Here is a 12051-nt window from a genome sequence, read left to right as displayed (position 1 = left end):
TACAGAGAAAATTCTTTTTATTGAAGCTTTACATATGTTTAGAGATAATATTAATAGGGAATAATAAGACCAATTAAACTAGAAGGGAAGAATATGTAAACATGTTTCTATATTTACACTGGAAATTTCTTTCTTCTCATTTGGTTCAGGTCACCTTTCTTTTGATGGAATTTAGAAGAGAGGCCATAGGGAGACTGGGCAGCAACTTCAGTTCTCATTGTTAGTTCCTCACCAGTCTGAGAATGATTTTCTGTGAGCATAGTCTAGGAAGAGTCTAGATTAATTTGCCAGTGTACTATTTCAGACACCAGAGTATGTAGTTGCTTGCTTATTCCTTTAGTGGAACTCTCCATCCTGGAAGATATTAAACACATTTAACACTGAAGAGAAATTTTAAGATAAATGCTAGATAGATTTAATGTCAAATTGTTTATTTTCTTTGCCTTTTTTTGGGGGGGGGGCACACCCGTTTGACGCTCAGGGGTTACTCCTGGCTATGCGCTCAGAAATCGCTTCTGGCTTGAGGGGACCATATGGGACACCAGGGAATTGAACCGCAGTCCATCCTACGCTAGCGCTTGCAAGGCAGACACCTTACCTCTAGCGCCACCTTCCCGGCCCCTTCTTTGCCTTTTTGATCCTTATAACATGGATCCTACATACTATCCTGGCCTCACTTCCCACCACTGTTTTACTTACACAAACTTACCTGCGTTATTTCCTACATAAACCAGGTCTGCTAGGGTCCCTTCACTATCACTACCTACAGATGGATGTAGTAGTAGTCCTGGTGCAATGTGAGGAACTTTGTTTGCTTAAAGAAGATAAATTTTTTTGGGGAGCAGTGAGTGATGTTTTGGATTTTGTTTTGTTTTGTTTCACTTTTTTTTTGTCTGAAAAAAGGACAGTAGGGGGGGCCAGAGAGATAGCATGGAGGTAAGGCATTTGCCTTACATGCAGAAGGATGGTGGTTCGAATCCCCTGTGCCTGCCAGGAGCAATTTCTGAGCGTAGAGCCAGGAGTAACTCCTGAGCGCTGCCAGTGTGACCCAAAAACCAAAAAAAAAAAAAAAAAAAAAAAAAAAAGGACAGTAGGCCAAATATGCACTATAGGGATCATGAGGAAAATCATGCAGTTCTAATAATCTAGCTTGGCAGCTTGATGTCACCACATGCCCCTCAAGCCCACAGCCCTTTTGAATTATTTCCCTGGCCTGCATTTAGGATGATCTATGTATATTAAGGGCCCCCCAAAATATGCATGAGATCAGCAAATGAGCTAAGCAGTGTGGCTTTTTGTCATGGATTAGTATATCTGACTCATGTCTTAAAGTATTTAAATTTAATTCTCAATTTTTTTATAGGGACACAAAGTTTTTATCAGGAGCATAATGATGACATTCTGTGCCTCACTGTAAATCAGCACCCCAAATTTATCAACGTGGTAGCGACTGGCCAAGTAGGTATGTTTCTATATTTTAAAAAGAAACAGTTTGAAGCAGTTGTCTTATTTAAATTAATTCAACATCCTAGGCAAAGTCTAATATATATCTGTATTGCTCAAAATACTTGTTTGTAAAATATAAAATACACATCCAGTCCTTCCATCTCTTAGCTTCCACGTACTTTTCTCTCACTTTCTCTCAACTTCATTGAGTTGTTTCACAATTAAAAAAATTAAATTTAGGGCTGGAGAGATAGCACAGTGGTAAGGCATTTGCCTTGCATGCAGAAGGATGCAGAATCCTGGCATCCCATATGGTTCCCCGAGCCTGCCAGGGGTGATTTCTGAGCATAGAGTCAGGCGTAACCCCTGAGTGCTGCCAGGTGTGACCCAAAAACAAAAAAAATTAAATGTAATAGTAGCTGAAATAGTCTTACACCTTCAGCAGAAATTTCTAGTCCATAAAAATGGTTGAATTTGACAGCACTTAAAGTGAAAAGGCAAATTAGAGGAGGTCAGTAATAAGAGCCCCAAAAGTAGCCAGACTAAAAGAATAAGCAACATATCTGCTCCAATAAGACTTAGGCAAGAGAGAGAAGCAAATCAATTCCATGTTAAAAATGCTTATTCTGGGCTTGGAGTTCTAGCACAGTGGGGAGGACACTTGCCTTTCATGAGGCCTACACAAGTTCAATCCCACATGGTCCCCTGAGCACCACCAGGAGTAATTACTGATTGCAGAGCCAGGTATAAGCCATGAGCGCCACCAGGTGTGCCCCCAGTTTTTTTTAAAATGTCTTTTGGGGGATTTATCCAATTTGTCACCTGTTGTTTTGGTTTGGTTTTTGGGCCACACCTACTGGTGTTCCGTGATTTGAGCTCGGGTCCATTCCTGGCAGTGCTCAGAGGACCATATGGGATGTCAGGTTCTTGCAAGCAAATGATCTAACCATTGTGCCAGTATCTAATTTGTCACTTGTTAAGAAATTATTTTGCGGGCCTGGAGAGATAGCACAGTGGTGTTTGCCTTGCAAGCAGCCAATCCAGAACCTAAGGTGGTTGGTTCGAATCCCGGTGTCCCATATGGTCCCCCGTGCCTGCCAGGAGCTATTTTTGAGCAGACGGCCAGGAGTAACCCCTGAGCAATGCCGGGTGTGGCCCAAAAACCAAGAAATTATTTTGCTCTTTTGACTCCATTGAGAATATAACAGAAATAACACTCTTCGAACAAAATAATGAGAGAATAGCATATCTGTTTAGGCTCATTCACTGATCAGTGATCACTACATATACTGCATAATAGTTTTAGTCAGTCAGATCTTCACAGATCTTCATAGCTTACTAAAAGGATTGCAATCATTCAACGATTGGATTTATTGGTGCTTAGTGGGTTTTGATTGCTAAGTTAGCTTTCCAATTACCTATATACTCGAGTATAAGCCGAGTTTTTTCGGCACAAAGCCCAAATTCAGTTTATACTCGGGCTATACAGGTTATCAAATGCACGTAGTCTCCAGTCATCTTCGGCTGGCTGCTGGAAGGGGTGGTGCTTCAGCTCATTCCACAAGTCATGGCCGAGCTGAAGAGGTAGGTGGCTGAACTGAACTGTATGCCACTGAACTATTTAACCCACAATATTCAGTGGCACATTTAATTAAGTGAAAAACTCATTTCAGGCAGTAAAGTCATGTAAATAAATGTTTATAAATCCTGAATTCTTATAATCAGGGGTTTGGATTCAGGATTTTTAACCATTTATTTACAGTTTACAGTGCTTTACTATCTTAAATGTTATTCACTTCATTAAAATTGCCATTGAATACTATGGATTAAGGTGGTATGTTAATGGTATACAGTATATCAAACAATTGTGTATTGTAATGTAATCATGTGTTTACTTATTTACTGATTCCTCAATTATTGTAATTGTTTTGGGTATGTACTTTTATTTTTGAAATTTACCAGTAGCTACTGCATTTTCCACATTGACTTATACTCAAGCCACTAAGTTTTCCCAGTTTTTAAGGGTAAAATTAGGAAATCGGCTTATACTTGGGTTAGCTTATACCCGAGTATATAAGGTATCTTTATAAAGATCATTTATGCTTTTGATAGATACATTTTATATACAAGAATTAATCATTTGAGACTTATTCTCTGATTTTCTTATAGTTATGTTGCATAGACCTCTATATAACTCCTTTTGGAAAAATTTTTAGTCATTTGTTTTTGTTTGGTTTGGCTTTGGGGGCCAGATCTAGCAATAGTCAGAAACAATTTCCAGCCTATTGCTCTAGGTTTGCTCCTAGTGGGGGTGATGGGTACCCATGTTGTTCTGGGAACTGACCTGGGCTTCCCACATGCATTCACATTACCCCTTTCAGCTATTTCTCTAGTCCCCCAAATCAGATCAAAGAGTCTCAGATTGTCTATGCAAATTATAAGACAATAAGTCTAACCTCTGTGCCAGTTTATTTTGAATTCAAGTCCTGTTTTCACTCTTTATGAATAAGACTCTTGGTCATACTACCATTTTGGTCAGGAAAATCTACCTTGGTGTCTCTTGACATTTAGTTGTTGCTCGGATAATTTTTATTGAACATATTCAGTTGTTCAACAGATTCATTGAGGACCTACCATATATGATATATTATTCTAACACTGAAGATACAAGCATCTCTTATATCCTTCCCCTCAAAAAAAATCTCCATGGTAAATAGAATTCTAAAATATGCTCTTTATTTTCCAACTCTGCTCTCTGTGTTTTTCTTCTCTCATAAAACAAATTTAACATATTAGTGTTGTAGTTTTCTTTTGGTTAAATGTCATGGTCACAATCTTTCAGGAAATCTTTTTTTGGGGGGTCCACACCCAGCAGCGCTCAGGGGTAACTCCTGGCTCTACGCTCAGAAATCACTCCTAACAGGCTTGGGGGACCACATAGGATGCCAGTATTCGAACCACCATCCTTCTGCATCAAAGCAAATGCCCTACCTCTATGCTATCTCTCCAGCCCCTCTTTCAGGAAATCTATCCCTTTTCACCACTGCTATTCTTTGTTTTGCCATTGGAGATGTGAATTAGATTATCTCTCTTCAGTATCTCTCCTTTCAGTTCCCAATCTAAGCAGGGGCTATGTAGTTCGGTGGGCTGAGTGAACTGAGAACACACATGCTCTGCATACAGGCACTAGGGTTCATTCCCTGGGACCACATGGTTTTTTAAGCACCAAGCCAGGAGTTGCTGCTGAGCTCTGCTGGGCATGGTGGTGGTGGTGATGGTGGGGGAACAGCTAAGTCCAGTCAGAACTAAAGTGAATTTTAGAGCTTGCCAATAAGCTCTATGCCTTGCCCCAGGTGTACCCATCCACAAAACAGGTAACAAAAAATACTGATGATACTGATGACGAGTTGATTGACCCAAGAATAAACCAAACAGTGAATAAAGTTTGTTTTCTGTGAACTAAAGAATCGAATCAATGGGGCTGGAGAGATAGCATGGAGGTAAGGTGTTTACCTTTCATGCAGAAGGTCATCTGTTCGAATCCTGGCGTCCCATATGGTCCCCCGTGCCTGCCAGGAGCAATTTCTGAGCACGGAGCCAGGAAAAACCCCTGAGCACTGCCGGGTGTGACTTAAAAACCACCAAAAAAACCCCAAAAGAATCGAATCAATAATTAATTTGCTTAAAGGTTGTTTAATGAAAAGCACAAAATATCAGAAATATTAGTGTTTTAAAGCAATTTAGATCAGGCATCAGAGAATTAGTATAGGGATTAAGGCATTTATCAGAAATGCAGCTGACTCGTTATATCCCTGGCATGACATCTGGTCCCCCAAGCTCTTCCAGGAGTGATTCTTGAGCATATAACCAGGAGTGAGCCCTCAGCACTGCCAGGTGTGGCCCAAACAGCCCCCTAACCCCCCCCAAATTATTTCATTTGGACTGGAAAAATAGTACAGGAGGTGAGGTGTTTGCCTTCCATGCAGCTGACCCAAGTTTGAATATTACCTAATATTCAAACCTCCCCAACACCACATATGTCCTCCAAGCATAGCCTGGAATCACTCCTGAGCAGAGCCAGAGAACGCCCTTGAGCACTATCATGTATAGCCCATTCCTCCCCCAAATTCTTTATATCATAGAAGAATTAAAATAATTGCTTTGTGATAGTTCAAAAAATACTATATCTGCAGAAGTCCTGTGAACCTCTTCTCTGAGAAGTTGATTGTAAAACCAATACAAGAACTCTTGAGAAGTAGCCAACTGTTCATTGGCAATGGAGACTGGATTTAGGATAGCCACTATGACAGAGCTGAGAGTGGGGGGTTGTGAGAGGGTTAGCTGAGAGTATCTCACGCTGCCTCCAAGTTTGAGACTTGAACCAGTGCTACCAGGTCATTGTAGACAGTCTTGTTAAAACAGGAGGATAAGGCCAGAGAGATAGTCCAGCAGCTCAGGTGTGTGCCAATCATGTGGCTGCAGTGACCAATACCCTGGTTCAAATCCCAAACACCAGCAGGGTCACTCCAGAGCACAAAGCCAGAAATAGTCCTGAGCACTGCCAGGCATGGGCCCCAAACCCTTCAAAATTAAAAAAAAAATTTTAAAGGATAAAATAGTTTGTTTTTTAATAAATAGAACTTAGTCCTATACTAAGATCTTCCTCCACAGGAGTTTCTTGCTCTTACTTTTCAATAAACTTTCCTTTTGAAAATTAAAAAAAAAAAGGATGTTTAGCAACTTAACCTTGGTGATAATTTTAAAATATTTAGGCTGAGGGGCCAGAGAAACAGTATAACAGGTAGGCATTTGCCTTGTACACAACTGACCCTAAATATATATATGAATTAGGCAGGGGACTGGAGAGATGGGACAGTGGCTCTTGCTTTGCACACGACCAACCTCATTTTGATCCTCATCATCCCATAGGGTTCCCCAAGCACTACCAGGAATCAACACTGAATGCAGGCAGGTATAGCCCAAAAACTCCTGAATTAAATAAGTAGCATGTTTAGGCCTGTGTTATCTTATGTACTCTTGTCTCAGGCCCTGCAGACTCAGGGACAAGCCTCTTTTCCACACCAAATACTCCCAGTCCGATAGCCAGTTTTCACAACATGCTTTCCATCCTCTCACTCTGTGCTTGTTGTCAGAGCATGTTCAGAACTACAAGTGATATTTTCTAAGTGGTCTGCTCTGCCAAGTTGAGTTTTTTTAATTCTCTTTTCAACCTAAGTTGCTGGTATGTTCTGAAATCATTGTTTGATAAAACTATTTAACACTTTTCCAAAGCCAAAAACAATTGCTTATCTTAAAATGACTCCTAATATATTACTCCTTTCTTACTACTATTTAAAATGGAACTTTTTAGGCCAGAGAGACAGCAAGAGGATAGAATGTTTGCCTTGCACACGCTGACCCAGGTTCAATCCCTGGCATCCCATATGGTCCTCCAAGCCCGACAGGAATAATTTCTGAGTGCAGTACTAGGAGTGACCCCTGAGCACCGCTGAATGTGACCCAAAAACAAACAAAAATTTTTAATAGGTATTTTCACCACAAATATCACACAAATAAGGGTGTTTTATTCCCCTTGTTTGGTTATTGAGTCACACCTGGTCATGCTCAGGAGTTACTCCTGGCTTTAGTACTCAGAAATCACTCCTGGCAGTGATTGGGGAACTGTTTAGGATGCCAGGGATTGAACTCGATCAGTAACATACAGGGTAAGTGCCCTACCCACTGCACTACCTTTCCATCCTCAACAGTTTTTTTTTTAGTTACATGATTTCATTTAAAAGGCTTATATCGGGCCCGGAGAGATAGCACAGCGGCGTTTGCCTTGCAAGCAGCTGATCCAGGACCAAAGGTGGTTGGTTTGAATCCTGGTGTCCCATATGGTCCCCCGTGCCTGCCAGGAGCTATTTCTGAGCAGACAGCCAGGAGTAACCCCTGAGCACTGCCAGGTGTGGCCCAAAAACCAAAAAAATAAATAAATAAAATAAAAAGCTTATATCTAATTCTTCCCTGTCAGTAGAGATTCTACAGGATAGTTAATATAGCATTTTGTAAATCAAAATAAGTGGCATAACAATTTAATCATATCATTATTATTTTAAATGTTATGATAATCATAATTCTTTCATATGAAGAAAAGTTTGGAACCAAGAGAATGAAAGACTGTATTCAAATGCTGCTAATAAATCTGCATAAATAAAATGAGTACCTGCATTTGCAAATAATTTATCCTGTATCATAAAATAAATTTTGTATGTGATATTTATTTTGATTATTTGTACATTATTTTTATGATAGTTGAGTTTTTACCAATTTTACTTCTGATGTTTGTTCTCTACAGATAATTCTTTTTCTACTGGTTTTCTATTATAGGTGACTCAGCAGACATGTCAGGTAAGGAAAGACATTTTCTGTTTTGGTTCTGTTGTTGCTTATTACTGTCAACTCCCAGTTTTGGCTGAGGGGTGCTGTCCCCAAGAATGCTCAGAGGCCTGAGAGCCACTTCCCAAAATATCAGCCTTGCAGTCTGGGTTTGTGGTCAGTCCCTTTGCTGCTCAGGCAGTTGGGCGGGTTCTCCCACAGCTGCACTGGGCCCTTCCCCCTGGGCTCCTTAGCATCTAGTATCCAGACAAGTTTAGGATTGCTCGTTTCATTTTTTTTTGGGGGGGGGGGTCACACCCAGGTGTACTCCTCTGCACTCAAGGATTGCTCTTGGCAGGCTGGGGAGACTATATGTGATGTCAGAAATTGAACTTGGGTTGGCCACACATAAGGCAAGCACCTTACCTGCTGTCCATCAATGGCTTTTCTTTTTTTTTTTTTGGTTTTTGGATCACATCCGGCAGTGCTCAGGGGTTACTCCTGGCAGACTCGGGGGACCATATGGGATGCTGCAATTCGAACCACCGTCCTTCTGCATGCAAGGCAAATGCCCTACCTCCATGCTATCTCACCGGCCCCATCGATGGCTTTTAAGGAAGATTTATCATTTTAGTGTCATGAGATCGAGCCTAATCTGCAGAACAACAGGGCTGAGTTTTTTTTTTTTTTTTTTGGGGGGGTGGTTCTATTTTTTTGGTTTGTTTGTTTGGTTGGTTGGTTGGTTGGTTTTTGGGCCACACCTGGCTGGCCACCAGGGGTTACTCCTGCTCAGCTCTCAGAAATAGCTCCTGATGGGCTCGGGGAACCATATGGGATGCCGAGAACAAACCTGGATCCATCCTAGGTCTGCCCAAGGCAAATGCCCTAGTGCTGAGCTAACACTCTAGTCCCAACAATAGGGTTTTTTTTAAAAGCAAATGTTTGCTGTTTTTAGTATGGCCAATAACTGCTATAAGCACTTTCCAAAGTGCTTTATATACTTAGTCTGTATTTCATCATCACAAAAATTCTTATGTGCCATGCCTATATTCCACATATTACATGAACAGATCATGTAAAGATTCAAATACATATTTTTAATATTTCAATCATGGTTTGTGAATTCGTATTTCATGAAAAAATTGTGTTTGTTGCTTTTAGTTACTGTAATAACCAGACCTCAAGTTTCTGCTTATATAATAGAGTCAGAAATAGGCGTTTGAAAAGAAAACTTCACAGTGATTCCTATCTATGTCTTTTTCCTCCTCCAGGGTACAGAGCATGATTTTCTATCTTGATACTAACTATAAAGTCATCCAACACAGCAAAGTTTTTTTGTTCTCTCATGTAGTTTGAGTACAGGGGTTGGCAAACAACAAGCCCTTGTGCCAAATAAAACCTCGAGTCAATGAGCTAAATATAATTTCTACTAATGTATACTGTTTAGAAGTAAATTAAAAGAATAAAATTTTGTAAAACATGAAAAGGATATGAAATTCAAATTTCAGAAGCCAGGGTGAAAATGTACTAGAAATGTAAAAGAATAAAATTTTGTAAAACATGAAAAGGATATGAAATTCAAATTTCAGAAGCCAGGGTGAAAATGTACTAGAAATGTAAAAGAATAAAATTTTGTAAAACATGAAAAGGATATGAAATTCAAATTTCAGAAGCCAGGGTGAAAATGTACTAGACGCAGCATGCATTCTGGTGCATAGTGAGCTACAGTGGCAGCTGACTACTGAACCACAAACCATCTGCAATGCTGTCAGTTCTGTTGGGGGCCACTCCACAAATTGCTATGCTGCACTTATGAATTATACCACTTTTATTTTTATTGTGGGGGGTGTCTCACCTAATAGTACTAGGTTTTACTCCTGGTTCTGCACTCAAGAATTACTCTGGGCGGTATTCAGGGGACCATACAGGATGCTAGGGATCAAACCCAGATCAAACGTGCTGGTTAAGCGCCCTACCCACTGTAACTACCACTCTACCCCCAACAAAATTATTACTATTTCCTTTGTTGTCATTTTTGCCACATTAAAGGTCACACTTGTGGCATCTGTGATCATACTTACTGCCAGAGATCACATTCATAGCATCCAACATGATGTGACCTTCTGCCACTAAGACACATGCCCAGACAAGTCCCCTACCTATTAAATTTTTCATGGTACAATTCATAAAATAAACACAGTAGAAAGATGGGATTATTTTTAACTTGTACAAATACAGAAAACCTGGGAAAAAATCTAAGCAAAACTTGTTATATAAGAATAACAGCAAACATTTATTTTTCAAGGTTGGCAGTTTTATTTCTCCCATAAAATTCTGATTTAAAAGTAACTTTAATCTTACAAAATTAGTATTTTATGGGTAACTGTTCAAAATGGCTGATATGAGATAAACTTTGGTGGCTTCCTGTTCATTGTCTTTCTCAATTTGTTTCTCAAATTTGTTTCTTTTTTTTTTTTTTTTTTCAAATTTGTTTCTACTTGGGCCAGAGAGATAGCATGGAGGGAAGGCTTTTGCCTAGCATGCGGAAGGACAGTGGTTTGAATCCCAGCATCCTATATGTTCCCCCGAGCCTGCCAGGAGCAATTTCTAGCGTAGAGCCAGGAAAAACCCCTGAGTGTTGCTAGGTGTGACCCCAAAATAAAAAACAAACAAACAAAAAATTGTTTTTACTTTACATCACTTCCTCATATGACATAAATACTTGAAGGCACACTTTGATATTTCTCTGCATTAAATAAAGTTAGCATGTCTAAAACATACATTATTTTTGATTGCTTAACTTATTAATCTAAATGAACATTATTTGATCAAAGCTTGCTTGTTTGGATAAAAACTTGAAGACATACCCTGTGTCTTGTTCCTTTCCTTCATCAAATTAATCCTGTTTTGTTTTTTGTTGTTTTTTTAATTAAGGACACAACCTATCTTTATGCTTTCTTTTTCTCATGTTTCAGAGAAGAGTTCCCTTCATATGCTTTACAAATATAAATATGTCTAATACTTCTGTTACAACTTTTCTGTATGGAGTTTTCTTTTGGTTTGTTTTTTGAGCACATTCAATAATGCTCAGGGATCACTCCTAGTGGGTCTCAGGGGAACCATACATACAAGATTATCAGGAATCAAACCCAGATCAGCCTCTTGCAAGGGAAGTGCCCTACTTGTAGTAATGTCATTATCTCCCCAGTCCATAACTTTTTTTTTTTATCTTTATTTAGCTACAGCTCCTTCTATCCATATCTGGGATGCAGTCAACAAGCAGACTCTGTCGGTACTAAGATGCTACCATTCAAAGGGAGTGTGTTCTGTCAGCTTCAGTGCCACTGGTAAACTCTTGCTGTCTGTGGGACTAGACCCAGAACATACCGTCACCATATGGAGATGGCAGGAAGGTGAGAGAGAGTGAGACCGGGGGAGAAGAGAAGGGGGTGATAGCACTGGCGAGAGTTAGGAGGAGCAAGCCTGTAGTTCTGGGGCCGAACTGCTATATTTCATGCAGAGGGAAAGAGAGAGAAGGCTGAACAAGATGCATCTGGCTGCTACTGCTTATGCTTCTTTTTGCTTTGAGTATATATTAAAATAAGAGTACTGCAGTATTACGAATTCACTAATATTTGTCTTGCCTAGGTCACTGAAACAAATCATTTATCTCTATATCCCAATGAGTAGTCCATTTTTATTCTCTGCCAACACCTTTCAGTAAACTATATTGCTTATTTGATAATTATTGCATAGTTTGTTATAGAGGATCTTAAGAGTGGAAATGGAAAAAAAATTTTAAATAATAAAAAAGAGTGGAAATGAAAGTATATATATATATTTTTTAAGGTTTTTTTGTTTATTTCTTGTGTGTGTGTGTGTGTGTGTGTGTGTGTGTGTGTGTGTGTGTGTGTGTGTGTGTGTGTGGTTTTTGGGTCACACCCGGCAGTGCTCAGGGGTTATTCCTGGCTCCAGGCTCAGAAATTGCTCCTGGTAGGTATGGGGGACCATATGGGATGCCGGGATTCGAACAGATGACCTCCTGCATGAAAGGCAAATGCCTTACCTCCATGCTATCTCTCCGGCTCCTGGAAGTATATTAATTAAGCAAAATTTAATCTTTAAATAAAATTTACTAACTAAATACCTACTGTAAAAAAAAGTAAAGCTCAGGGACCGGAGAGATAGCACAGCAGCGTTTGCCTTGCAAGCAGCCGACCCAGGACC

The 12051-nt window shown here is 39.8% G+C and overlaps 1 protein-coding gene across 1 annotated transcript in view; it reads left to right on the top strand.

The window, feature by feature from the left end:
- The window catches only part of EML5 (EMAP like 5), a 219618-nt gene that overhangs the window by 181885 nt on the left and 25682 nt on the right, over nt 1–12051 (top strand). The window contains exons 31-33 of the mRNA XM_049769917.1: nt 1364–1462; nt 7837–7857; nt 11064–11237. Coding sequence (XP_049625874.1) covers nt 1364–1462; nt 7837–7857; nt 11064–11237 — 294 coding nt within the window. The remainder of the gene's footprint in view (nt 1–1363; nt 1463–7836; nt 7858–11063; nt 11238–12051) is intronic.

This window comes from Suncus etruscus, chromosome 3 (assembly GCF_024139225.1).
Source record: "Suncus etruscus isolate mSunEtr1 chromosome 3, mSunEtr1.pri.cur, whole genome shotgun sequence".
Taxonomy (NCBI): Eukaryota; Metazoa; Chordata; class Mammalia; order Eulipotyphla; family Soricidae; genus Suncus; species Suncus etruscus.
The sequence above is the reverse complement of the archived record's forward strand: the minus strand, read 5'-3'. Positions and strand labels throughout refer to the sequence as shown.